The 27,911-nt window shown below is 37.0% G+C and overlaps 2 protein-coding genes and 2 non-coding genes across 4 annotated transcripts; all 4 read left to right on the top strand.

The window, feature by feature from the left end:
• Nucleotides 1–1,071: 1,071 nt before the first annotated feature.
• ppt2b (palmitoyl-protein thioesterase 2b) lies at nucleotides 1,072–19,498 on the top strand. Its single transcript, XM_062030012.1, has 8 exons — nucleotides 1,072–1,454; nucleotides 7,639–7,792; nucleotides 8,511–8,606; nucleotides 11,458–11,565; nucleotides 11,657–11,740; nucleotides 15,103–15,187; nucleotides 16,912–16,966; nucleotides 18,307–19,498. Exons 1-8 carry the CDS (start codon nucleotides 1,266–1,268, stop codon nucleotides 18,448–18,450), a joined length of 915 nt encoding a protein of 304 aa, XP_061885996.1. The 5' UTR covers nucleotides 1,072–1,265; the 3' UTR covers nucleotides 18,451–19,498.
• Nucleotides 19,499–21,631: 2,133 nt separating this feature from the next.
• Nucleotides 21,632–27,854, top strand: rps5 (ribosomal protein S5). Its single transcript, XM_062030011.1, has 6 exons — nucleotides 21,632–21,744; nucleotides 23,192–23,295; nucleotides 23,539–23,748; nucleotides 27,156–27,284; nucleotides 27,569–27,667; nucleotides 27,749–27,854. Coding segments are annotated over exons 1-6 (612 nt in total). The 5' UTR covers nucleotides 21,632–21,743; the 3' UTR covers nucleotides 27,818–27,854.
• Nucleotides 23,330–23,461, top strand: LOC133637553 (small nucleolar RNA SNORA3/SNORA45 family). The gene has a single exon (XR_009823181.1). It is a non-coding gene; the product is annotated as a small nucleolar RNA SNORA3/SNORA45 family (small nucleolar RNA).
• Nucleotides 27,370–27,500, top strand: LOC133637551 (small nucleolar RNA SNORA3/SNORA45 family). Its single transcript, XR_009823179.1, has one exon. It is a non-coding gene; the product is annotated as a small nucleolar RNA SNORA3/SNORA45 family (small nucleolar RNA).
• Nucleotides 27,855–27,911: the final 57 nt, after the last annotated feature.

Genomic DNA, 27,911 nt, shown 5'->3' with positions numbered 1-27,911 from the left:
TGTATGAGTTTCTGCCTGGCACCTGCAGAGTTCTGCATATGTTTACCTCATGAAGATAGATTAATAGAATGAGCTGAAAAACATGTACAACTTAATGCAATTTCCAAGTTAGGTTTGGTATCCCAGTTTCCATCCATCCATTTTCTACAGTTTGTAGCATTTAATTGGCTTGAGCAATGTCACCTCTTAGCTGGAGGCGTACGCATCCCTCGAGCGTGAATAAAAACACTAATACTGAAAGTTCCCTTGTTTTTGTCATTTTTATCCTATAGAACAGTGGTCCCCAACCTTTTTGTAACTGCGGACCGGTCAACCGGTCAATACCGTTATTTATTTTTTTTTGTCATGAAAAAATACAATCATGTGTGCTTATGGACTGTATCCCTGCAGACTGTATTGATCTTTATTGATATTTAATGTAGGAACCAGAAATATTAATAACAGAAAGAAACAACCCTTTTGTGCGAATGAGTGTAAATGGGGAAGGGAGGTTTTTTGCGTTGGTGCACTAATTGTAAGTGTATCTTGTGTTTTTTATGTTGATTTAATAAAACAATTTTTTTTTTTTTTTTTTTTTTAAATTGTATTTGTATTTGTATTTTTTTTATTTCTTGTGCGGCCCGGTACCAATCGATCCTCGGCCGGCCCGGTGGTTGGTATTTATCCATCCATATTTCATGTGTTTTCTATAGTATAGAAAACACTACAAAAATGGATGGATAAATACCATTTTTAACTTTTTCTAGTTAATAAAAAAATTAAACAATAAAAAGAAGGGATTCTGAATGGTGTTATTAGTGGATTTTTACAATATAAACATATTCAATATAATTATTATGTATTACTATTTCTATATTCGTAATATTTCTAAAACACAGCCAGGCGTAATTTAATCTTAATAAAATTAAGAAAAATAATAATTATTGATAAAACAATTTGATTTAAAATCGTCCTCACTTTTTATTACTATAGTTACATTTCGCTCAACTATGATTTTTGTCAGTAATTATACGTGATTTTAACCCTAAAAAGCCTTACTTGCGTGATTTTGCTAACCGGACGTGACGTAAATCGAAGGCGTGACGTTTGAAATTAAACCGGAACAAACATAGACACGCAAACAGTATGGATCTCTCGTCGTCAAAGCTAAGTTGGAAATGGAGCAGGTGTTAACTTTTATTTTGAGTGTATTTATCGCCTCTGTTTTCTAGTAGAGAACGTTTTTTTATACGGTAGATAATTTTTTTTATTAAAAAAAAGTTGTTATGAAGGGCTTCGTCACTGATTTGATAAGCCGGAGAAGGGGGGCAAGTAGCGGGACGATCCCACTCCTCTGGCCGCTTCTGGTCGGGGGTCTCTGGGCAGCTGTGGTCGCCTACAAGCCGGTGATCATCGTGCACGGCTTGTTCGACAGCTCGGGAGATTTTAAGAACCTGCAACGCTTCATTAACGAGGTCGGTGCTCAAGTCTCTTATTTGTTGTATTATACAGCATAATGTTTATAAACAGCTGGTTTGTGATTTAATTTAATAACTAAACACATCTAATCTATGTTGTTGTTCAATTTAATCATTTACATGTTCTTTCAACGAATGGGTGCAAATGTTATTGTTGTAATCTCTCAAAATTACCTGACATTCAACTCTAAATCTGATCATTATTTTATATTAAACGATTCAATGTTTATTAACTTTATTAAATTCCTGCAAAAGTAAGTTGAAAATGACACCCTTGAGTGACAGGACTGAAAATAACAGTAATGTGTTTTTGGCATTGAATTAGTAAATACTGAACATTTAGGGGTCTCGTACTTTTGTGGCCCTCTACTTAACTTTACAGTTCAGTGTGATTGTGGCCCTTGGTGGCTAATAGTTAAATGTACCGGTATTATGACAGCGGTATAGTTCGGTTGGTAGAGTGGCCGTGCCAGCAACTTGAGGGTTCAGGTTCGATCCCCGCTTCCAACATCCTAGCTACTGCAGGGCAAGACACTTTACCCACCTGCTTCCAGTGCCACCCACACTGGTTTAAATGTAACTTAGATATTTGAGTCACTAGAGAAAATAGAATTCACTTCACAATTTAGAAAACCACATTCCAATTCTAAGGATGTAAATTTCAGAATAGCTTAAAATTCAATTTGATTCCGATTCTTTGGGTGACACGATTCCATTCCAAATCGGGTCTTGGTTTTAAACAGATACCCAAAAGTACATTATTTGCTATATAAATATGATTCACTTCACAATATTGAATCCCGCTCGAAAACCACATTCAATTCTAGGGATGTACATTTCAGAATAGCTTAAAATTCAATTTGATTCCGATTCTTCGGGTGACGATTCCATTCCAAATCGGTTCTCGGTTTTAAACAGATTCCTAAAAGTACATTATTTGCTGTGTAAGTTATAGTAAACGTTTTTTAAAAAAACAGGTAACATTGCTGATATATAATATATACGCACTGAAAGTATGAGCAGAAATGGTCTAAACAAACCGTTTTTAAAATTTGATTCAGAATTGTAATAAATCGCTATTTGGATATGAATACGTTTTTTTCCAGCACCCTTGCTATAAATACAATAACGGTTCAAACACAAAAATTACAGCACAACTTTTGGTGTAACAATATGACAATTTCATATCAGTTATCTTGACCAAAATTATTACAATTACAATGGTTGTATTGTTGAATGTGCTCAAAAAGTACCTGCTTATACACACTGATATATTTTGACCAAGTGTTTTTTAAATAACTGAAATGAATACACACACTTTTTCGTGTTTCTTACACTTCACTAATAGTGTTTTAGTCTTAGTATTTTATCTTAATGGCTAAGCTTTTATTGGTAAATATTGGTTTGTACTTTGGCACATTAAGATTTATTTACATAAAAAGCGCGTAACTATTATCATTATCTATTATTTCTGGCGGGCGTTTTGCGTCCTACTCGGTTGAGCGGTTCTTGAACGCACCGTAAAAACACCTAGTATTCTTCCGAGTATAGAACAATCACTCTGTTCTAATAGAGCGCAGCTTGTAGGTTCAATGTGCACAGTTGAATAGCTATGTTGCTCAGACAGCAATGTGTTTATTTAAGTTTAGATAGGGGTATGTATTTTCTTTTTGGAGAGAGCTGTTAATGTCTCTTGTTTTCATGTTAGTGTTAAAGCTAGCGAGCTGGAGCCAGTCAGTCCGTGTGTTTATCAAAGTGTAGTTATCAGTTTTTTTGCCAATTTTTAACAGTAATACTAGCTGTCATGAGTTTAACTGAAGTTATCATCGTTATCACATCCCCTAAGCACAACAAACACACATTTACAAACACACATTGAGGAACACAAATAGCAACTTCCTTTGTACAAGCAGAAGTGTTTCTACACATTTCCTGGGGAACTCAACAGTGTTAAAATATTCCAATTTTAAATCTATAATGACTTAAGGCCTTCCGTAGGTCAGGTTCAATATAGCTGCTGGTAGAAGTAGTTAACAAATTTAGCCATGTGGTTAAAACGTAATTCTGAAGTGAATACTTTGTGCAGCCCAGCCTCATACAGACAGACTTTACCAATTAAACTTGCCCATTTTTTTTCAATAGGGAACGTTCCTGGCAATTCGTCCCTGGACAACAGAGATTTTTTTTCTAGTATTTTTTATTTGATAGCTTGAATGTCCTGACGAAGACGGATGTTTTGACGGTTGAAATCGGATGAAAAATGTGGGAGTAGTCGAAATATAAAAGGTTGGACATACTGCTATTGAAAAGTGGGAATTCCTGTTAATCAGAGAATTTTAATTAATCGGATCAATCAATCATTTAGGGGGAAACTACTCTTTTGGGGAATTTGGCCCATCATTCACAATCCATGTCTTTTCTGTGCGTTCTAAATCGTTAAAAAAAACTGCTAGAAAGAGGCAGGTAACAATGCAGGTAATTGGATTAATCTATTCTGTGTATAAATCCAAAAACTGCCAACAACGCTCTGTTTACATTCCTTGTGCTGAAAGATACAAGCATCCCAGTGAGAGCGGACATTGTTCATGACTGTTTTGTTATGTTCTGATTTTGTATTTCTACTAGTGCCTCATGATGCTTAGTGTTTTACCAGAGCTGGATCTGCTTAGCAACCACCTTCTAGAACGCGTAGCTCATCTTCTGTATATGCAGACTCAAAAAATAAGGTCCTGGATCATAGTTTGTCCCAAAGTTTTTTGGCTCACCAAATCTTATGAAGTCTGCCATGATTATTGATAGTTGTTGACGAAAATAACGATCATTGCTATGCGCTCTGTATAAACAATGCAACCAGGAAAGAAGTTCCTGTAATACTTAAAATTACCAACATAGTGTAAGTATGACATGTTATCATGAATGTATTTACATTGTTATAGCATGTGTATAAAGTTGTTAGAGTTTTTTTGGAGGGCTTTATAGGACGCAATGTTAGCCACCTCTTGCTAGCAGTTTTTTATTAGTTAAAATGATGAGAAAAAAATATACAAATGCTTTTTTGTCCCGCATAGGGGGGGTGGGGAACTGCAGTTCCGTTGGAAGCGACGACCAGCAACAAATTCAAATTTTTTTCCAGTGTTCAAATAAGTTTAAGTTCATCTTTTTAATTCGATTTATTAAGTATAAAATCAATACAATATTAAACATACTTTGCATAATTAAAAAGAAAAAATATACAGTACAGGCCAAAAGTTTGGACCCACCTTCTAATTCAATGGGTTTTCTTTATTTTCATGACTATTTACATTGTAGATTGTCACTGAAGGCATCAAAACTATGAATGAACACATGTGGAGTTATGTACTTAATAAAAAAAGGTGAAATAACTGAAAACATGTTTTATATTCTAGTTTCTTCAAAATAGCCACCCTTTGCTCTGATTACTGTTTTGCACACTTTTGGCATTCTCTCGATGAGCTTCAAGCACACCTGTGAAGTGAAAACCATTTCAGGTGACTACCTCTTGAAGCTCATCAAGAGAATGCCAAGAGTGTGCAAAGCAGTAATCAGTTATTTCACCTTTTTTTATTAAGTACATAACTCCACATGTGTTCATTCATAGTTTTGATGCCTTCAGTGACAATCTATAATGTAAATAGTCATAAAAATAAAGAAAACACATTGAATGAGAAGTTGTTCCAAACTTTTGGCCTGTTCTGTATTTTGAATGAATTTTTTATTGTGCGTTTATACATTTTATTTGATGGAATAGCCCATATATGAAGTGGTCATTTGGAATTGATCAAAGCAATTTTAGTGTAATATCTGTTTTTTTTGTATGCAAAAACCTTTTTACAGTACACGTTTTTCTTTCAATACTATTGCAATCTTTTCACATGTTTTCCAATGGGCTTTGTAGATAAGGGGGTGTTGACTCTGAAAAAAGGTTGGTAAGGTCATACCAAGATAAATTTCGGGCTTTTGTTACTCTAATGAATGTTGAATATGTAGCTTGAAACCAGACCTCAAACGTTTCTGACAAGCGAACGTCGTTCATATTTCTAAAGACCGTCAGAGAATCACCACTACAAACAATCCGAGAAATCATTCATTATTCACAAAGAAATTAGGGAACACTCCTTCACTTGATATTTAAAATCTTAGTTTTTATCTGCGTTTGCATGTCCATGAAATTGCTGAATGCCTCCTGCTTACTTAGAAACTAGTTAAAGATCACTGTACATGGGCCCGCTTCACAACTAAGGATGTAACCAACCGCGGTATTACTCTTTTAAATTGAAATTATCGAAGAACAGTCATTGATAACTGCACTTGTTAAACTCACAGACTCACCGTGTTTCCTGAGAGTATAGATCGATCACTCAGTGCTAAGTGAGGACAGCTTCTAGGTCCAATGTGCAGAATTGACTACCTTAGTTGCTCAGGCAGCACTGTGTTTATACAAGTTTAGATTAGGGTATGTTGTTTCTTAATGGGGAATTATGTTCATGTACAAACCCCAAAACCAGTGAAGTTGGCACGTTGTGTAAATCGTAAATAAAAACAGAATACAATGATTTGCAAATCCTTTTCAACCTATATTCAATTGAATAGACTGCAAAGACAAGATACTTGAAGTTCGAACTGGAAAACGTTATTTTTTGCAAATATTAGCTCATTTGAAATTTGATGCCTGCAACATGTTTCAAAAAAGCTGGCACAAGTGGCAAAAAAGACTGAGAAAGTTGAGGAATGCTCATCAAACACTTATTTGGAACATCCCACAGGTGAACAGGTGGGTGCCATGATTGGGTATAAAAGCAGCTTCCATGAAATGCTCAGTCATTCACAAACAAGGACGGGGCGAGGGTCACCACTTTGTGAACAAATGCGTGAGCAAATTGTCCAACAGTTGAAGAACAACATTTCTCAACGAGCTATTGCAAGGAATTTAGGGATTTCACCATCTATGGTCCGTAATTTCATCAAAAGGTTCAGAGAATATGGAGAAATCACTAAGCGATGATATTACGGACCTTCGATCCCTCAGGCGGTACTGCATCAAAAAGCGAAATCAATTTGTAAAGGATATCCCCACATGGGCTCAGGAACACTTCAAATATTATGATTACATTTTTAAACTATCAGGAGTACTCACCATAAATCAGGGGTATCAAACTCCTTTTAGCTCAGAGGCCGCATGGAGGAAAATCTGTGCACACGCGGGCCGGACTATTAAAATCATGGCATTAATTTAAAAAAAATAAAGACAACTTCAGATTGTTTTCTTTGTCTTACTTTGGCCAAAATAGAACAAACAAATTCTCGGAATATTACAATAAAAATATAGAAAAAATACCGGCAGCGGTAAAGTTTAGATCCATGAAGGAAAGAAGAAAGTGAATGAATAAATGTATATATGCATAAAAATTTGTTTTCTTTTGTATAATTTTTTTTATGAATTAAATAACGTTTATGACAACCTTTTTCCAAAACACAACATAGAATGTGAGATATAACAGGATAAAGCATACATTTATCATTGTTTTCAAAACGGTTACAAAAAAGTAGAACCAGAAAAATGTTCTGTGGGACCCCATTTTTATGACTTGATGGGGTCCCTGGGACCCCATTTAGAAAATTATTAGCACCAACACTGATGGAGTATTGGTGCGTGCAAAACAGCAGCAGGCGGCTGTGACCTTCTGGCCGGTTTTAATACTAATCAAATATCATCCCGGGGGCCATAAATAATTATTTTGCGGGTCGAATCTGGCTCGCGGGCCTTGACTTTGACACCTAGGCCATAAATAAATAGAAAAATGTACAGTTAGTACATGTGATCGGTATTGGTATCGACCGATCTCACTCATGGACAATAGGTATTGGAATCGGCAGCATAAATCCCTGATCAGAACATCCTTAGTTAAAAACAATACATTGTGTATTCAAGCTCAGTGACAACTAACTGCTCTTTTTCTTTTTTTAAATCTTACCCATGTTATATTAAAATAATGTACTTTTATATCATTCTAAGATTTTTGTCTTTTTTCTATATATTGTGTGTTTTGTATTCAATATTGTTAGGATTTAACGTACATATTTTGATTCTGATAAGAGCGACATCTGACTGTTAAAACAACCATAATGAATGATATTGACACTTTTTCCCTCTCTCCTTTAGTCTCATCCTGGAACAAACGTGACAGTGATCGACTTGTTTGACCGGAGTGCGAGTCTGCAGCCGATGTGGAAGCAAGTGGAGGGTTTCAAGGCCGCTATTTATCCTATCATGCAAAACTCTGCAGAGGGAGTCCATTTTATCTGCTACTCTCAAGGTGTGTTTGTGTGCGCACGTTTGTCAGTCTCACGTGTGCTTTTTTATTTTGAGTGATAAAACACGTCAAGTAGGCACAGAATTGACGAAACCTGACCTCTGTTCTTTATAAAGTGTACATGTTCCCTTTAAGAGGAGCTCATTTTAATTGCTGCAAACATTATGCTTCCATTCTGCAAATCTGCAATTCAGTCAATATACTATATCCATTTTGTAAATATGGCACTCCTTACAAGTGATTCTTAATGGGTGTCCCGATCAGATATTGACATTGTGTATGGGTCCGATATCAACCGAAAATACATGTATCGGATTATAATAACAAAAATGTAGAGGACAAATTTCACCACACCTAGTGTGTGTGTGACAATCATTGGTACTTTAACTTAACTTGAACTTTAATATATTGGCATGCATAAAAAATGTCCAATACAACCAGGCTCTGCTCCAATGATTCTATTGGGTTATTAAATATTTATAAGACAATGCCCACTACTAGAGTTTTTTATGGAGTAGAAAGCTTAGGAAATAAAGAAAATATATTATAAAAGTGGACTAGAATAGAAAAGAAAGATGTTCTTTTACTGCTGCACTGCAGTTTTATTGCAATCTTACCATTCAATTCATTGATTTTGAAAAGATGACATTGATTTTTTGTTCGTAACAACAAAATATTTTTCCAAAAATCAGTCTTGAAATTGTTGTTAATGTTATTCCAGGTGGGCTGGTCTGCAGGGGAATCCTCTCCACCTTGCCCGATCACAACGTGCACACGTTCATTTCGCTGTCCTCCCCTCAGGCAGGACAATACGGAGGTGAGTTCTTCACAAACCAAGGAGCAGTTTGCGTCCCCAGGAAATAAAATGTATATATGCATAATACAATTTACTGTCAAATATGTGTTTTATTCAGTAAAGTGTTCTGCAAATTGATCTAATTGCACATGTAATAAATACAATTGAAAATATTAAACTACCTTGAACAAAATAACACTTGTTTTCTGCCCGTCTCTTCCTAAAATTAGACTTTATCATAAAATATAATAATTAAAATCATTGTTACTCTTTATCACAACTGTACTTTATGTTTATTTTCTTTAAAAATAAAAAAAAGTTAAAATTCACACTTAAGTTTGATTTTCACTCAGTCCTGTTACCCAGTAACCCAGGCCTGGGCAATTATTTTGACTCGGGGGCCACATTTAGAGAAAAAGATGTGTCTGGGGGCCGGTATATCTATTTTTAGGAACACTAATACAAAATCTGACAATAATGTCTGATTGAATGCTAAAAATGTTATGACAGACCGCCTTAAAAAACGTAATGGAATTTTAAAAAAAATTCTATGAACGATAAAACACTGAATATTGACAAAATATGAATGTCACACCCCCTTTCGATCGACATATTTTACAATTAAGTGAAACGCAACAAAAATGCAACAAACAGTGAAATATGAACGCGAAGAGTACAAAATAAACCCACCTACAATCTGATCTATCACTAAGCTTTAGAGCTTTGTTGTGAAAATCTCCTTCCACGTCTGTGAAAATGCTTCCCGCCCACACTGCTACTGCACACTGGTGCCTCGTCTGAGCTGCTGTGACGTAGATGACCATAGTAACTAATTAGATGACCATAGTAACTAATTAGATGACCATAGTAACTGGTATATCAGCAATAAGCGCAGATTCCAACCATTGAAATACTTTGTATAGTTCAAGACTTACAGTCATTAGAAAACATCACTACACATGATAATGGCAGCTACACTTTCCATCTTAAATATCTAAAAAAATTATTTGGGAATGTCCGACAGGCCAGATTGAAAAGCTTAACGGGCCGCATGTGGCCCCGGGCCTTAATTTGCCCAGGTCTGCATTAACCCCTCTGAAAAAGGTACACTCTTCTACGAATCACATGCTCCACTTAGGCCAAAAATTGGTTTATTTTTCTGTATTTGATTACACAGGCCTAAATAATACATTTTTGCGTTAACTTTTTTTTTTTTTTGGTTGACATTTTATAATTGCTATTAGCATCACATCCATGTACTGATAGCTATATTTCATGTATTTCCTAATAATTTTCTAAAAACTCTTGTTACTTTCAATCATGTTACCCTAATAAGTCATCTTTGGCTTAGGACCGCTGTTCCGCTCCGGCTAACATCTTTTTTTTTGTGCTGGCGAAGCAGACAGATTATAGGTTGTCAATAAAGACTCCAGTTGAGGTGCTTTTTTAAGAGGTTTTACTTCAAACACTTTAAAACCTGACACACACAAATAAAGTATGTTTATATGACTTACATAATATGCAAAATAACTTCTCTGTGACGTTCCAACATAAAAAGAATGCATTGAAACAAATTTGCTAGCTCGATGCTCATTTACATTAAAATCATACTAAAGATGCTACGGGTTAGCATTGGTGATTTTATAGGGCCATTTCACATTTGCATACTTGCAAATGATACTCAAAAGTGCAAGAAAACAAAATAGACCAACGAGGCAAACCACGCCATATTAAAATACATCTTTTGAGTATTTGAATATGTGTTTTTATCAAACTCAGAGTTAAAAAAAGACAAAGATGTTGGTTTATTTTGAGTGTTACAACAAGCAAATAGTGGTGATGTGCAATGCTTTTCTTTTCAATCCGTTATCGATTCAGGGTGGTATCGGCGATACCGATCCGATACCAATATTTTGAGCTAAAATTGAAAAAGTTGTGTATTTCAAATAATAACATGCCTCATAGCATAAGTAACACAAGACAGATGTTTATTTTTTTTCAAACTCTGAAGTATAGGGGTGTCAAACTAATTTTCATTGAGGGCCACATCGCAGTAATGGCTGCTTTCAGAGGGCCGCTTTTTTAAAATTAATTTACATTATGCATGCGGGTAATAACCTGTGATAAATCATGATTAATCGAAATGCATATGCATTTGATTATTAAATTTTTTGTATGTATAACTTGCTTTAAAATCATAAATAAAGGTGACAAGCAGATATTTAACTATTTCTTTTTATCTCACAAAAATAGTTTTGCAATACAATATATAATAATATAATTGGCATGATCAGATGATATTAAAGTTTAAAATATGCATTTTTTTCTGTCAAAATTGAAATAACGAATGCATTGAGTTAAAAAAAAAAAAAAAAGGAAAGTATTTTATTGAAACCCATTTTTTCCAGGCTTTCGCAGGCCACATAAAATTATGTGGCGGGCCAGAACTGGCACCTGTGAGCTAATACAAAAGAAAAAACAGGAAACAAATCATACAAATTGAAAGTACACTCTAATGGCCGGTTTCAAACCATAAAAGAGGAAATGAGTAAAATAGTACAGTCGTTACAATAAATGTATTATTAAGAACTACCAGTAGCTTAAAAACTAACGGTACTTAATTGAGTTACATGAAAATACTGAACATGTACAGTAACTAAGACTCAACAAAAGCATTGACACATTGCCTCATTCACAAGTTTAGTTACTTTTTTACACTTTATTATTACAGCATAAATATCTGGTATTGGTGGTATCGACATTTCAGTATCGATCGCACATCACTAGCAAATGGCATCGATTCGGTGGAACGACCCTTCTGCTGAAATTCACCAGTGGATCCTGTGCCTTTTTCCCCCCCTTCCCCTCTTAGATACCGACTACTTGAAGTATCTTTTCCCTCAGTTTGTGAAGTCCAACCTGTACCACCTTTGCTATACAGCCATCGGCCAGAGGATATCCATCTGCAACTATTGGAATGGTGAGACTGGGACATGAACTTATTTCCTATGTGACATTGTACATTTTTAGCTTTTTCATTGGCTTTCATGTTATGTCGTTGTCCTCTTCAGATCCCCACCACAGGGACATGTATGTGAACAGCAGTGACTATCTGGCAGTGCTCAACAGCGAAAGACTGAATCCAAATTCAACAGGTCAGCAAAGTCCATGAGTTGACACATAAAAACAGACACCTTGTGACCCCTGCATAGATGTGTCAATATGCAAGAACTACAAAACAAATCAGTCACAACAACGTGAATGTACTTGAAATCTGTGTAAGAGTACAAGGCATAACTACACAATGTCAGCCTGTCCCAAACCTTAAAGCTGGTTGTAGATGTGTGCATCTCCTTGTCACTGGTATGGGTGAGTGACTGGAAGAAAAGCTCTGGATAACTTTAGGGTTTGGATCTGTGAATCTCTAGGCAACAACTATAAGACGGCGCAGTCTTTCTGAGATGTTTTTCTAGGGGGAAAAAAAGGTCTGTTACAGTATAGTTAGTTATTAACAAAATAACAAAAAGCTGGCATGTGATTTTTCCGTCTATAGTCGGAAATCTGTCTTTTTTATCTCTGTAAAAATATAAAAAACAATTTTCCGCTTTTCTTCGTTTTTTCCGACCTGCAATGTGTGTTCGAATCTTGATCCATCTCTTTGCCATACCGGCCAACAACTACGATTTTCCTGTAATGAGTACGGTTTTTGATAATCCATTCCAGTTTGCGGCTGCAGTGGTAAAAACTACGGTTTTCCATTCAAAATTATTAACTTAAAAATCGATGCTACAGAGCTTAACTACATTCCCCAGTAGCTTTGCTACTTTTTAAACAAGTAGCGATTTCTGTAGCTTAGCTATTTTTACGCTACAAAAGAAGAGAGAGGGAGAAGAGAGAGAGAAATGCAACTCCACAGGAAGGGGACAAAATATACAGGAAAAGTCAATGATCGGTTGGCTTACGTATAAGAAAATCCATGATTGGTTGCTTGGTTTACTATGATGAGTCTACTTGGCCACATTTGGACAAATGTATGCGTCTGGATAAAACAATGACCAAAACATTTGTTTAAAGTTGTTTACCATGAAAGTCCAAATCAAAGCTAACGTTAGCTTCTGTGCTATTCCGCTAACAGAAGTGAACCACATAAACAGATGAGATTAGTGATAAAGTCGCTACATGGAGAGATATAGGTTCTCAAGCAGATTGGTGTATGTGTAAATAACGCTGTAATCAATCAATGTATCAATCGTCATTGAGAGTCATTGTCAGGCGCAGAGAAGCGCAAACGGCCGTAGCAAAGGCACATCCAAAATACTGGTATGGCGGTATTGTCTCAAATATATACCACTTTCTTTAACTATTAACTACAGTACCAGTATACCGCCCAGCCCTACATGAGAGTCACGCAGTTTAACCCATTGTCACGCCAGACTCGACATTTCTCATGCTTATATTTACCCATTCACTACTCCATATTTATTTTTTTCATAACAATCAACTTTTTTCCTCGCGGCTTGCCGTAGTTCCAGTAATAACCCTGATTGACTGACCGAAATACCCAGTCCCAGACCAATCTATAAGTTCTTGAGCCTAAATCTAGCCAACCACGGAAGGCACAAGGCAATGTAAACCAATGGGAAGCAACATTGGGTCAAATGCAGAGGACAAATTTCACCACACCTAGTGTGTGTGTGACAATCATTGGTACTTTAACTTTAACTTTAATTAGGCGGGTCTTGGCGTCTCTACACACACCTCAGCACAGTGTTGCCTTGGCGACTTTCAAATTCTCTTAGTGACTTTCTTTCTCAAAAGCGACTTTTTGGGATGTTTTGGGGACATAAAAGCACGTATCACGCTAATGTCCTGAACGTACAAGCGGTGCTGTCGTGAGTCTTTCCTCACAGGTGGTCCCCTGTCTACTGAATGTCTGCTCTTAGACAGCTCGTTGTACTTTTAAGTGCATCGACAATAAAGTTCCCTTCCAGTCAGAGCAGAGAGGAGACCAACACCCACTCTGTGCAAAGCTGCCGCTGTTTCTGCCTTGGTTTACGGAGATGGAAATGGAAATGTTTCAGCATAGTCAGTTGTCATGCTTCAAATAAAAACAAACCCATCGTTCATGTTAATGAGCCAGTCAATAGATTTGTGTACAGCTCCACTAATGGACATTGGAATGTTACTTTCAATACAGCTCCACTAATGGACATTGGAGTGTTACTTTCAAAAGCAAAATTAAAGTATTGCTAGAAACATAATTTTATATGGGACTTTATTGTATTATATGTATAGTACATGTTCCAAAAAGAAAAAAGCATAAAACACCACCAGAATTAGAGATATTACAAGTCAAAGTGATGAAGCTTAGTGTTACGTTCATGACATGGTGTAACTAAATATTACCCTATAAGATGAAGGCAATTGCATTTTATTGATATTTGAAATGTATTCAATGTTTATGAATGAATATTTAAATATACTAAATATAAAAAAGGGAATAAATATTCAAAAAAGGTTTTAAATATTACCCTATAAGATGAAGGCAATTGCATTTTATGGATATTTGAAATGTATTCAATGTTTATAAATGAATATTTAAATATACTAAATATAAAAAAGGGAATAAATATTCAAAATAAGATAATTAAATGAAATGTAGTTTGGTTACGCCATCATGAGCGCAACACAAGGTTGTAAAAGTTTCAACTACAATTTTAAATAAGATGTCAAAAGCAAACTGAAATCAAATACACACCGCTTAAAGATTGATCAATACCTATTTAAATTTAGTAATACATAAATATGATGATTTATCAAAATATAAAATAAATATACCTGAACAGAACGCTCATGATGGTTACACCAAAAAGTAACGCTATGAATCACGTTTTTCCAAGTTTTTGGGGCATTTTCATGCTATTTCCAAGCATCTCCTTTTTATTATCGTTGATTTTAAATGGTCAAACTAATGCATATTATATATGCATGCCCAGTAAACAAACAAAAAAGTCATACTTATTTTGATTGTTACATTTTGAAGTACATTTGTGCAGGTGGGTGCGAATGTACCCATTACCAGAGCTGCACACATTTGGTTAGTTTGTTAGCCTTCAGTCTTTTGAGCAATGTTGATACACTAACATTCAACACTAACATTCAACAATGGAGAACATACAACTTAACTAAGAATCAACAAAATAAAATTAATTTACAGTATATCGACAACGACTTATGTGGGCACTTTGTCATTATAACATGAACATTGGCGTGGTCGATATAAGTGGTTCTATTGTACTTTAGAGCAATTCTCAACTCGTGGGTTTTGTTTGTTGTTGTTTTTTTGGGGGTGGGGGCACCTTGCATGCTAACTGTTTTCGTGCTACTGTAGCATGCATGACATCACTAAGTACAGAGCGTGCTAAATATTTGACTGGGTTGAGAAATGTGGGAATAGTTGATTCTATTTACTAATAAACATGATTGATCATGGTGATCTTCTCCGTCCAACTCTCAGAATGGAAGAAAAACTTCTTAAAAATCGACAAGTTGGTGCTTGTAGGAGGACCAGACGACGGTGTCATCACTCCCTGGCAGTCGAGGTGAGTTTTGCGTGTGTTTTGTGTTTTTTTTTAAACACACACAGCAGTATTGTATGCAGTACATACAGTTCCGAACATACCCCGATCACAGAAATGGATCAATGTTGGACATTTAATGATTTCATTGAACCGGGGTAGTAACTGTAAATTTTGAAGTACAAGACGCTACTTTTTTACCTCGCTTTGAACCCTGCGGCTTATAAAACAGTGTGGCTAAATTATGGATTTTTCCTTGAGAACGGCCATAATGTTTTGTGTTTAACAAAAAGTTTTCATAAAACACCTAAAGAGTGTGTTATTGTTTGAACTATGGTGCCATCTTTTGGATGAGTTCGGGTTGTCAGTCAACAGTATTTCCTTCCGTTAAGTGCTTTGAACCGAAACTACAAGTGCCGTTCCATTTTCCATAGCGTGTCTCCTCGTATGGATTCTTCATTCAACACTCTAAGCAACGTTTGTAAGTTTTACAATATAACTAAAATAATTCATACTTACTTAACTATCTTTTGTGGGATGTCTGTTGGAGTGTTTTAATGCATATTTATATGTGCTATTGTAATGTAATCAAGCTAGTGTCCTGACCATTAGCTAATATGCTAACACACTGGGTCTGTTTTACTATTAGTATCTTACAATGGCATTCTTTTTGTATTATTTCAGTTTTACAAATTCCCAAGTAGATTTACCAAAACGCCACCACAGAGTTATTGAGTCTGTTTAACTGGTTGGAGAGCTAGCTTCCGCAGTTAGTGGGTCCATGACGATGACTTCTGTTTTGTTTGATCTGCCATTTTACTGCCGTGTTACAGGCACCGTTTGAAAACAATTAAGGTATGTAAATAAACATTTACAAAATATTTGTGTAAATAACTAATTTCACAACATATATATATATATATATATATATATATATATATATATATATATATATATATATATATATATATATATATATATATATATATATATATATATATATATATATATATCTGTGGATTATAATGTGGTGCGGCTAATATATGGAATGTTTTTGTTGTTGTTGGGTTTTGTTTTTTTATTGGCTGCGGCTTATATACCTCTATAACTCTATAGTCCGGAAAATATGGCATACAAGGTCATTGATTCCTTAAAAAATGATTAGATGGTTATTTGACCACAATACTTTGAAGAATCGGTAGAATTGATTTCACTTGGTTGGTTTCCTGGCGTAGACTCTGCTTTTAAGCATAGTCCACACAAAAGTTAAATAAAGTTGCCGTCAGGGGCTAAAAGGTAGGACTATTGTTAGCACGTTTTAATTATTCACAAACCAGTTTTTAATGTGCGTTTGCTAGGGTTGGGCATTGTTCGAGTTTGGACGATTCCAGTTCCGATTCCGGGCAACGGAAATGGGAATTGACATTTAAAAAATTTTGGATGGGTTAGGGAGAATGGGGATGAAGACCAAATGTTTACCAAACTGTAAATCAATACTCGATGCCCAGCTCTAGTGTCTATCATTGTCCCTTTTGGAACACCCACTTGAGTCCAATACATGCAGTATTATTTACTGTATACTCCTGCTTTCAAAGTCAAAGTGCGTTGCCATGGATTATTTCCTGCTCACACATGGGACTGTTTTTCTTCTCTTGGCATGTGGACAAACAGATGATACTCATGTGATGCTGTCACACTTTAACTCTCCTGTTTCGCCCATACTTACTTTTTTTTCTTTTTTTCTTTAGTCAGTTTGGATTCTTCAACGACAACGAGACCGTTGTTGAGATGCAGAGTCAAGATGTGAGTGGAAACTTCACACAGCTTAGGACTAGTTTAATGTTCAGAAAGTGCAGTTTGGGCGTTTTAAAGAGCCATTAGTAATGTATCAGGCAAATAAAAGCAATTATTACTGGTTTTTTTCGGACTATAAGGCGTACTTAAAATCCTTTCATTTTCTCAAAACTAAACAGTGTGCTTTATAACCCGGTGCGCCTAATGTACGGAATAATTCTGGTTGTGCTTACCGACCTCGAAGCTATTTTATTTGGTACACAGTGAAATGATAAGTGTGACCAGTACATGGCAGTCACACATAAGAGATACGTGTAGATTGCAATATGACTCAAGTAAACAACACCAAAATGTTTTATGTTCCATTGAAAATGTAGAACATTACACACGGCGCTCAAAAATCTATCAAAATGTTTTAGTACGACTTTGGTAAGCTATGAAGCCGCACCGCTTGATGGATTGGACTGTGCTTCAACATACGAGTATTATTATGGTAAGACATTATCTGGCGTTTTGTTTCACAATATTATGCAAAAACAACCTTTGTTACCTTCTGGTACCTGCGGATCTGTATTTGGGATCTGCATAAGTCCTGAAAATATGTATGCGTCCACCTTTGTAGTCCATACCGATGCAGTAATCTATAAGCTTCTTCTTTTTATCTATCTTGTTATGGGACATTCATCGTCAGTTGTTACCATTTCTAATATAAAGTAGTGTAAAGTTCTTCTTACTTATATCTGTCAGTAAACTCACCATGAAAGCGCTAAAACATACCGGTGTAGTGAGTTTTTAATATTCACACAAGCAACTTTGGTTATTAGAGAGTTCCGGTCTGCAATTTTTCACTAGTGAACCATGGATGAGGAGATGCTGCTCCGTTATTGATTTAAGTAAAGTCTGAATGTCATTAAAACAGTTAGCTCCATCTTTTGACACTTCTTCCACTCCCGTCCTTGCACGCTACACCGCTACAACAAAGATGACGGGGAGAAGACGCTGTCGAAAGTGAGCCACGTAAATAAGACCGCCCACAAAACGGCGCAACCTGAAGGGACTGTCAGAAAGCGAATTGAAGATGATCTGTTAAACATAATCTATGCAACATTTTGACCAAAGAACCACCATTACATGTTATGTAGACCACAATGAAATGTTTTAAATTTAGAAAGAAAAAAATAATATGACCCCTTTAATGCGCCCTATAATCCAGTGCACCTTTTGTATGAAAATATACCTGACTAGACCCGCTCATCTGTAGTGCGCCTAATTTATCCGGTGCGCCCTATGGCCTGGAAAATAGGGTATATAAATATCTGTGCTGAAATATTTGTTTCCTCTTCATCCAGATTTACTTAAAGGATGTCTTTGGTTTGAAGACCTTGGCGGCTCGTGGGGCTCTGATCTTGTGTTCTGTCCCTGACGTCCAACACATTTGGTGGCACTCCAATGAGACTGTGTTTCACACTTGTATGGAGAAGTGGCTGGTATGAAACAAACGCACACACTATCGTCTCTACAGCTTCATCGGATTCTGGCTTCCACCTGCATAATTTTGAAACTGAAATTGTTTGGATCTAATGGGGAACTGACAGTACTGTTTTTACTTATTTAATTATCTTGTTTTATTTGTAAGGCACAAGTAAACTGTATATTTAACTGTAAACGCTTCCATAAAGTGAGGAAATAGAAGGGTGTTCTCTTTATCTTTTATTTTTAAATCTTAGTCCAGTCGTCCATCAGAGAAGCATCTTGTCGACGCGTGTAGCATTTATTGGTCCCACTCTGTACCTCAAAGCAACACAACAGTGCCTGAGCGATGTTTTGCCATCCTGTTTTCATGTACAGACTCACTGCCTTACTCCTGTTCAAAGCAGTCGCGCTATGTTTTAATATGCTGTGGTTAGGAATTCACGCACAGTAGCTGTATTAGAAGCAGCCCGAGATTTCCCCTTCATGCGTCAGTGTTACAGCTCGCATACCATAAGTGCTAAGACAAACAGCTGATGTTGTCAAATGGTTGGATAGAAACTTGAAAGAGTGACGGTGTTGTTTTAACGTGTACCTGCCATTTAATATATACCATTATTATGTCACTTTTTACCTCTTCATCTCATTTGGTATTTAGTAATTTCAATATTTATTGTCGTGCCTGTTTTGCTATAATGGATTGAATTCTCATAACTGTACTGTAGTATTTTAGATAATATTATTATCGTAGGAACATTTAATACTTGTGGATCTGAAGGGATTTGTGTACTTCCTGAAAGGAATAATATACTGTATAATAAACAAAGACATGATTGGGCAACATTTTTACCTAATAAGGGAAGATGAGATGATGTGGTTTTGTTTCTATACAGTATTTTTTGTATTATTGTATATACTCTATACGTGAATTTACAGAGCTAATTATGGTATGGCTTCAAGGGATTTCATACATCATGTCCGAATGTAAAAAGGGACACATTTTGAAAACGAATGGATGCAATTATATTGACTATTTTTTATTAGAGTGTCATCTGTCAGTGTGATGTGTCTTCAATAAAATGTCTTTAAAAATATGTTCTGGGTGATAATTCTTATTAAAAAACATCTGACTATTTACATGTATTATATAATTGTTATTAATCATTGACATACTAATTTCAACGCAAATCTTTGCGATAGGCGACAAGAAACATCTGATCCAACAAGAGTTTCTCTACTATTTACTTATTTAATATCTTATATGCAAGTAAAAAATTAATTCATCAACTTCTTTTTCTCTTTGTTTTTAATAGCTACTTATTGCCTGTTTCTTATGGAAGCCCTTGTCCGCCACCAGAAAATAGAGATAGAGTTCAAATTTTGAGATCAAAAGTCATAATTATTAAATATAAGTCAAATTTTTTAGATAAAGTCAAAGTTATGAAATAAGAGTATAAATTATGAATTTACGTTGTAATTATGATATTTATTTTTTTTAAATCGACAGAAAAACACAAAATGAAATGAAAATTGTTGAAATTATGAGATAAAATGTTAGTATTCTGAGATTTACAATTTTTTAGATATGAAATAAATTCAATTATGAGATACAAAGTCCAAAGTATGAGATAAATTACTTGGGATTAAAAAAATCGAAGTTATGAACGGGGAGCCAGTGCTTTTCTACCTTCAAGGAACTCAAAGCTCTTTGACACCATTTCCACATTCACACTGATGGCAGGAGCTGCCATGCAAGGCCCTAACCGCGACCCATCAGGAACAAAGAGTCTTGCTCAAGGACACAACGGACGGGACGCGGTTGGCAGAAGGTGGGGAACGAACCAGGAATCCTCAGGTGGCTGGCACGGCCACTCACCCAACGGCGCCACGCCATCCCCAAAATGACAAAAACCAAACACTGACTTTGTAGAGGACAAAGACAAAAATATTGAAATCTATAAAAGCAGCAACACACACAATATAAAATTAGCAACTGTCACGCCCCGCCTCAGGTGAAGGTAATGTAACCATTGTAAACCGGACTTCCAAACCAAGGATGGCAAAGCATGCAATTGTAAACACTTTGCATTTATTTAAACCCCAAAGTGTCAAAAGGTGAACAACAACAAGAAGAAGAAACTAAGCACCAACATCTCAGCAGATGTTTGGTGATGCATGGAGACCTGAGCTCCTGGTCAGGACAGAGATCTTTTTGTAAATACACCTTAAATAAACCATCACAAGTCTAGAAGTATTCACATAGTACTTCTAACACCCAGCTTTTGACAACCATAGTTCGGCCCAACTTGGGCCTTATCAGTGAGGGCAGGTGTGTTCACCTGCATCAAACACTCAGCCCCACCTTGACTCTCTTAGCCAGCAGTAGAGAGCCATGGTGAGTGACAGCTTGTCATTTGTTTGCTAACTGCATGTTTGTCACTGACTCAAGTGATTGAATGTGTGTTGTTTCTTCATGTTGTGTTCCTGACACATGTGCAGTGCGGGGTCAAACTGTCACAGCAAAGCAACACAAACACAATAGAAAGCAGCAAAAGCACACAATTGAAAGCAGCAAAAGCACACAATTGAAAGCAGCAAAATACACATTTGAAAGCAGCAAAATACACATTTGAAAGCAGCAAAATACACAATTAGAAGCAGCCAAGCACACAATTGAAAGCAGCAAAATACACATTTGAAAGCAGCAAAATACACAATTGAAAAGCAGCTAAGCACACAATAGAAAGCAGCAATATGCAAGTGAAAAAGACAAAAGTATTACTCACTGTGAACAAAAACGCTCCAGTCCGCCTCAGTGTCAAAAGAATAAGGACAAAGTACTGAAGGAGGTACTCAGGTGGAACTAAATAGAACTAATTAAACCGGGAACAGGTGTGCTGACGGGACATGGAGCAGAAAGTAAAGGTGCCGCAAATGACAGAGACCAAACAGGAAACAGTGACAAAACAAGAGCACCAGGACAGGAAGTGATATCAAACACAGGAAACCCCAAACATAACCAAACTGTCCGTAGCATTTCTGACACGTCTACATATACATATATATACATATACATATATATATAATTATTTAGGGGGCTTAAGAATATTTAACAACGCCAATGCTTACAATCTTTATAATAATAATTAACTAATGGCGTCATTATCCTCAAAATAACAGTTCGCTTTTTTTTAAACTACAATTCCCAGCCTGCATTAGCGGAAGTACGTCACGAAATCACCGGATATGTCCGAGCGGTGCCGCGAGAAGGCCCTTTTCCGTCTCACGAGAAGTGTGGTGCACACCGTCAAACACGAGTAAGTCAAATATGCGTCTTTTGTGTCGCTTTTTATGTTTAAAATACATTTGTACTTGCATTATTTGAAACAATATCGACTTGTGTCACTGTTGAAATGCCAGTGAAGGATAAAAATGTCGATAAAGTGTTTACATCTCGAACGTTTCTCTCCCGCACGACAATGCTAACCGCTAGCATGTGGCTAACGCCGTTCGCCCATGTGGAAGCCAGCTAGCTCTCGGACAGAAACATCTTTAAACTTAATGTTGTTTATATCTCGTATACGTGTATTGTTACACCAACATTAACATGTAGAAAAAAACTGAATTAACCGTTGCGTCTCTTTAAAAGTCGTTTATTAGCAACCCGAGCAATGTTAGCATGTGGCGGCTCACCTGCACAGAGACGACGAAGGCCTTGCTACTGAAAACTGTCCAGCATCAATACTTTTATGCAATGTTTTGTTTTTCATGTTACGCATTAGTGACGCATTTCGCATTAGTAAATTTGACGAACTTTATTGTCTACTATATAATCAGTCAACTAGAGCAGTGGTTCTCAACCTTTTGTCAGTGATGTACCCCCTGTGAAAATGTTTTTAATTCAAGTAACCCCTAATCAGAGCAAATCATTTTTGGTTGGAAAAAAGTGATAAAGAAGTAAAATACAGCACTATGTCATCAGTTTCTGATTTATTAAGTTGTATAACATCGCAAAATATTGCTCATTTGTAGTGGTCTTTCTTGAACTATTTGGAAAAAAGATAGGTTCTTATTTATATTTATAAAGGATTTTTGAATTGTTGCTATTTTTAGAATACCCCTATTTCAGAACCACTGAACTAGAGCAGTGTCGCAGTGGCCAAAAATGCATAATAAAGAAGGGAAAAAACATAAGTCGCATTTTTGGGGGAAATGTATTTGATAAAACCCAACACCAAGAATGGACATTTGAAAGGCAATTTCAAATAAATAAAGAATAGTGAACAACAGGCTGAATAAGTGTACGTTATATGACGCTTAAATAACCAACTGAGAACGTGCCTGGTATGTTAACGTAACATATTATGGTAAGAGTCATTCAAATAACTATAACATATAGAACATGCTATACGTTTACCAAACAATCTGTCACTCCTAATCGCTAAATCCCATGAAATCTTATACGTCTAGTCTCTTACGTGAATGAGCTAAATATTTGATATTTTACGGTAATGTGTTAATTCCACACATAAGTCACTCCTGAGTATAAGTCGCACCCCCAGCCAAACTATGAAAAAAACTGCGACTTATAGTCCGAAAAATACGGTATATTAAAGTACATTACATTTTGTAAAAGTAAGCATGCCTTTAAAGAAGTAGGAAGGAGTGATTGTATTAATCACTCCCTCTTGTCCAGGTCATTTTGAGCATTATATAAGTTTTTGAAGTCTTTGCTAACTTGAATATATCTATATTGTTTCACAGTGACTGAGTGGGAGACTGCGCCCGCCGTGGCCGAGACTCCCGAGATCAAGCTCTTTGGCAAGTGGAGCACCGACGATGTCCAGATTAATGACATCTCTCTGCAGGTATGCACCGTTCTGTTGATAAACTCCGAATTTAAGCGAGGCTAGAGTCACGCCTTGACATTGTTTATTGTCCTGGTGTGCTAGAGTGCTCGCAGAGTGAAAGTCTGTGCTTATTCGTTGGCTGGTATCTGCAGTGACCCGGGCAATCACAATCTCAGACACATCAATCTACTTATACACCAGGAAAAATAAGCTATTTCCTTGACCGAGCTGTGTTGAATTGCCTATTTTGTTTTATCACAGGACTACATTGCCGTAAAGGAAAAGTATGCCAAGTACCTGCCGCACTCCGGTGGCCGCTATGCTGCCAAGCGCTTCCGCAAGGCTCAGTGTCCCATCGTGGAGCGTCTGACCAACTCCATGATGATGCACGGCCGCAACAACGGCAAGAAGCTGATGACGGTGCGCATCGTCAAGCATGCTTTCGAGATCATCCACCTGTTGACTGGAGAGGTAATTGACATTTGCAACTGTTTTTTATTGCTGGTAACATGCTTATCCATAGCATTTGCCACTAGTGAAATACGGATCTCAGTACACGCACATGGTCTTTCACTGTTACATTATCCTATTTATAGCATTCCTTGCTTTTTAAATAACTTTTAATCACATTTTTAAAACTGTCTTTTTCATCTCTAAGGTGTTTACATCTCAAGTATTTTCTGGACTATAGAGTTCACTGTACCCACTAAATTTGAAAGAAAACTAATATTTTCCCATATATTAGCTGCACTGGATATACATGTTTCAAAATGAGTTAATTACACAGGAAGATTTTGTAAATTTATTTACATAAATTGTTTCCACACTTTGTAACATGGCAGTAAAACGACTCATCGAACAAAACCGAAGTCATGGACCCACTATCTCTCCAATCAGCTAACAGACTCAATAACTCCACTGTGACGTCTTCATGAGTTTACTGAGGAGATTGGGAAACTTAAAAATACAAAAAGAATGTTGTAAGTTAATACTAAGACACGTAGGCGTGTTGGCATATTAGCTGATGCTAACAATGCTCGTGTCATATGATAGCACGTACAAATATGCATTAAAACACTCGTACAGACATCACACATGGGATGGTTTAATAAGTATAAGCAGTTTTAGTTGTAATGTAAAACTTAAACGTTGCTTATGAAGCATCAATAAGAGTAGAAATTCTATGAATGGCTAGAAGAGTGAACAGCACTCTACTTCTGTTTGAAAACACTAAATGGAAGGAGACCCTTGCAGTAAGCAAACTTATCCAAAAGATGGTGCTGTAGCACAAAACACCAATGTATTTGCCATAATGAAAAAAAACTATTGTAAAGAAAAATCCATACCTTAGTTGTGCCGTTTTTAAAAGCTGCAAGGCTCAAAGTGTAGGAAAAAAAGTAGCGGCTTATAGTCTGCAAATGGCAGACTATATATTTTATCGCGGCTTGGAAAATGTAATTTCATTTTGCAGTCAATTTCTGGTGTCAATGTTTGAATGGCAACAACAAATCTGAATTGGAGATGTGCTGTGGAAAATTCTCAAGCTTAATTGCAAATATGGGCCACACTGGAAAGTGTGGTAAACAATCAAAGCCATGCTATCTATTTTAACGCAAATCTGAAATAGGTATAAAATAAAAAATACCTAACTCCACAGGAACATTTTGTGGTTGTTGTGGGGGCAAAATATCTGACATTATTAATAGGGATGTCCGATCTGATATTGATATAAATATTAGTCTCATATTAATAGTGGATGATGTCAGCTTGCATCTCAAATTTTCAATAAAAGGTCCGATACAAGGAGGCCTGCACATTGGCCATGTTGGTTTGGTGGCCCACCACTTCTTTCACTTCCCTTCAAAAGTTGTGTTCGATACAACCTGTTACTTACATTATTCACATAAAACCCTCTTTTAAAGTTGTGGCGTCTTTTATTTAAATTTGGCGATGCTCTGCGATCAATCACATCTCGGGGAAATTCTGAAGTTCAAAAGATAGATATTAATATACTGCTTGGAAACTGTACATTTTTGGTTCTGCCGCTTAAAAGAATCTGAATCAAGAATCATTGGTAAGCTGATTTGAAACGAGGAATCGAAATTGGAACATTCCAAATTCAAACAATGCCCAACCAGTACCGTGTGCATTAATACTTGTGGACACAATTTAAAATCTCAGCTGTTGCTGCCACATGAATCAGTGTTCTCATGTGTGCTCTTTTGCAAGTCTATTTAAGGTTCTAAATACTTAAAAGTTACTCATTAAACCATGAATTGAGGCAAAGCTTTTTTCCTAATCAATTTAGTTGATTGATCATTGCAGCTTGAATCACAGTAAATTTACTTCTTGTGCTCCTGACAAATATCAAAGGTTTTTTTTGTATGCAACCTTATTTGCAAAAATAAATATTAACAGTAGTTAAAATATAAAAATGGCAAGTTATGCTAAATCAATCAATCAATCAATGTTTATTTATATAGCCCTAAATCACGTGTCTCAAAGGGCTGTACAAGCCACAACGACATCCTCGGTACAGAGCCCACATACGGGCAAGGAAAACTCACCCCAGTGGGACGTCAATGTGAATGACTATGAGAAACCTTGGAGAGGACCGCATATGTGGGTAACCCCCCCCCCCTCTAGGGGAGACCGAAAGCAATGGATGTCGAGTGGGTCTGACATAATATTGTGAAAGTCCAACACATCAGCGAAAGTCCAGTCCATGGTGGGGCCAGCAGGAACCATCCCGAGCGGAGACGGGTCAGCAGCGTAGAGATGTCCCCATCCGATAAACAGGCTAGCGGTCCACCCCGGAGCAGAGTAGAAAAGAAAAGAAAAGAAACGGCAGATCAACTGGTCTAAAAAGGGAGTCTATTTAAAGGCTAGAGTATACAAATGAGTTTTAAGATGAGACTTAAATGCTTCTACTGAGGTAGCATCTCTAACTTTTACCGGGAGGGCATTCCATAGTATTGTAGCCCGAATAGAAAACGCTCTATAGCCCGCAGACTTTTTTTGGGCTCTGGGAATCACTAATAAGCCGGAGTTCTTTGAACGCAGATTTCTTGCCGGGACATATGGTACAATACAATCGGCAAGATAGGCAGGAGCTTGACCGTGTAGTATTTTATACGTAAGTAGTAAAATCTTAAAGTCGCATCTTAGGTGCACAGGAAGCCATACGTAGTGCACTTTAAATAATTTCGACCATATCTAGGAATTGATATGACAGGAATTTTTAGATTGTTTGCCACCTCAGTAAAATGCATGTCCACCTCTGACGCAGAAAAAACATGTGAGTTGTATATTATTCTAAGAGAATTGCTATGTGTGCAGGGATTATCCAGCCTGGCGCTGGCTAGTTCTAGCTTAACAGACTCCTTATTAGCGCTTCTTTGTGGATTAGCACTTAGCTTTTTCGTTAGCCCCGACAACAACGATGCATTTAGCTTTGTTGTTAGCCCCGCCCGACACCCCCGCTTCTGCTTCCGAGCGCATCGCTTACGTCTCTTTCGTTGACGGTCTCCGCTGGTAGTGGAGGCCACTGCTGGATGTGTAGCTCGCGAAGAATTCCCAAGCTAGCGAGTCGGTCCACCGTACACGCATCTTTCAGCCCAAAATGGCCCGATCTCTCCACATCCAGAATCGTAAGTCGGTCGTAAGTGATCACGGAGTGAACACGCTGTGAGCCAGCCATGAAATTGACTGAATTGAGGGGTATTTTTGCCAAATCGGTCTACACTTCCAGGAGCGCTCGCAAGAAGCCGCTGCATTGAAGCGCCGCCATCTGTTTAGCGCTCTAACTTCTGTAGTTGGCAACCTTTTGTGCTCTGGGATGCATTTAACTTTTTTTTTAAAATTCTGTTTGGTTGTAGAATCCCCTCCAAGTCTTGGTGAACGCCATCATCAACAGCGGTCCCCGTGAGGACTCCACCCGTATCGGCCGTGCTGGTACTGTCAGGAGGCAGGCTGTGGATGTGTCACCTCTACGTAGGGTCAACCAGGTAAGCCCACCACACTTTTTATGGGACTGTGTTGCGCTAACAATGTTAGTCAACATTGATGCATGAACATCTGTCCTTCAATGAAAGCGAGGCTAGAGTCACGCCTTGGCATTGTTGTTGTCTTGGTGTGCTAGAGTGCTCGCAGAGTAAACGTCTGTATTTATTCGTTGGCTGGTATCTGCAGTGACCTGGCCAATCACAATCTCAGACACATCACACCTCACTTTTTTTTTCCTGCTGCCATTGTGGTGTTTGTCATGCTAACTTTTACTTTACTCTTATAGGCCATCTGGCTGCTGTGCACGGGAGCAAGAGAAGCTGCTTTCAGGAATATCAAGACTATTGCAGAGTGTCTGGCTGATGAACTGATCAACGCAGCAAAGGTTTGTCCTTTTTCTGCACTAAGTCATAAAAACGTTCTCCAATTAAAAGTACAAACAATCACTGTCAAATCTTTTCTTCAGGGTTCCTCAAATTCCTACGCTATCAAGAAGAAAGACGAGTTGGAGAGAGTTGCAAAGTCCAACCGTTAACATACTTTCCTACACACCAATAAATTTGGATTCATCACTTTGTTCTCTGATTAATTAGATTTGCAGGATATATTCATTTACCTTTTTGGAATGA

The sequence above is a fragment of the Entelurus aequoreus genome, linkage group LG20, assembly GCF_033978785.1.
Source record: "Entelurus aequoreus isolate RoL-2023_Sb linkage group LG20, RoL_Eaeq_v1.1, whole genome shotgun sequence".
Taxonomy (NCBI): Eukaryota; Metazoa; Chordata; class Actinopteri; order Syngnathiformes; family Syngnathidae; genus Entelurus; species Entelurus aequoreus.
The sequence above is the reverse complement of the archived record's forward strand: the minus strand, read 5'-3'. Positions and strand labels throughout refer to the sequence as shown.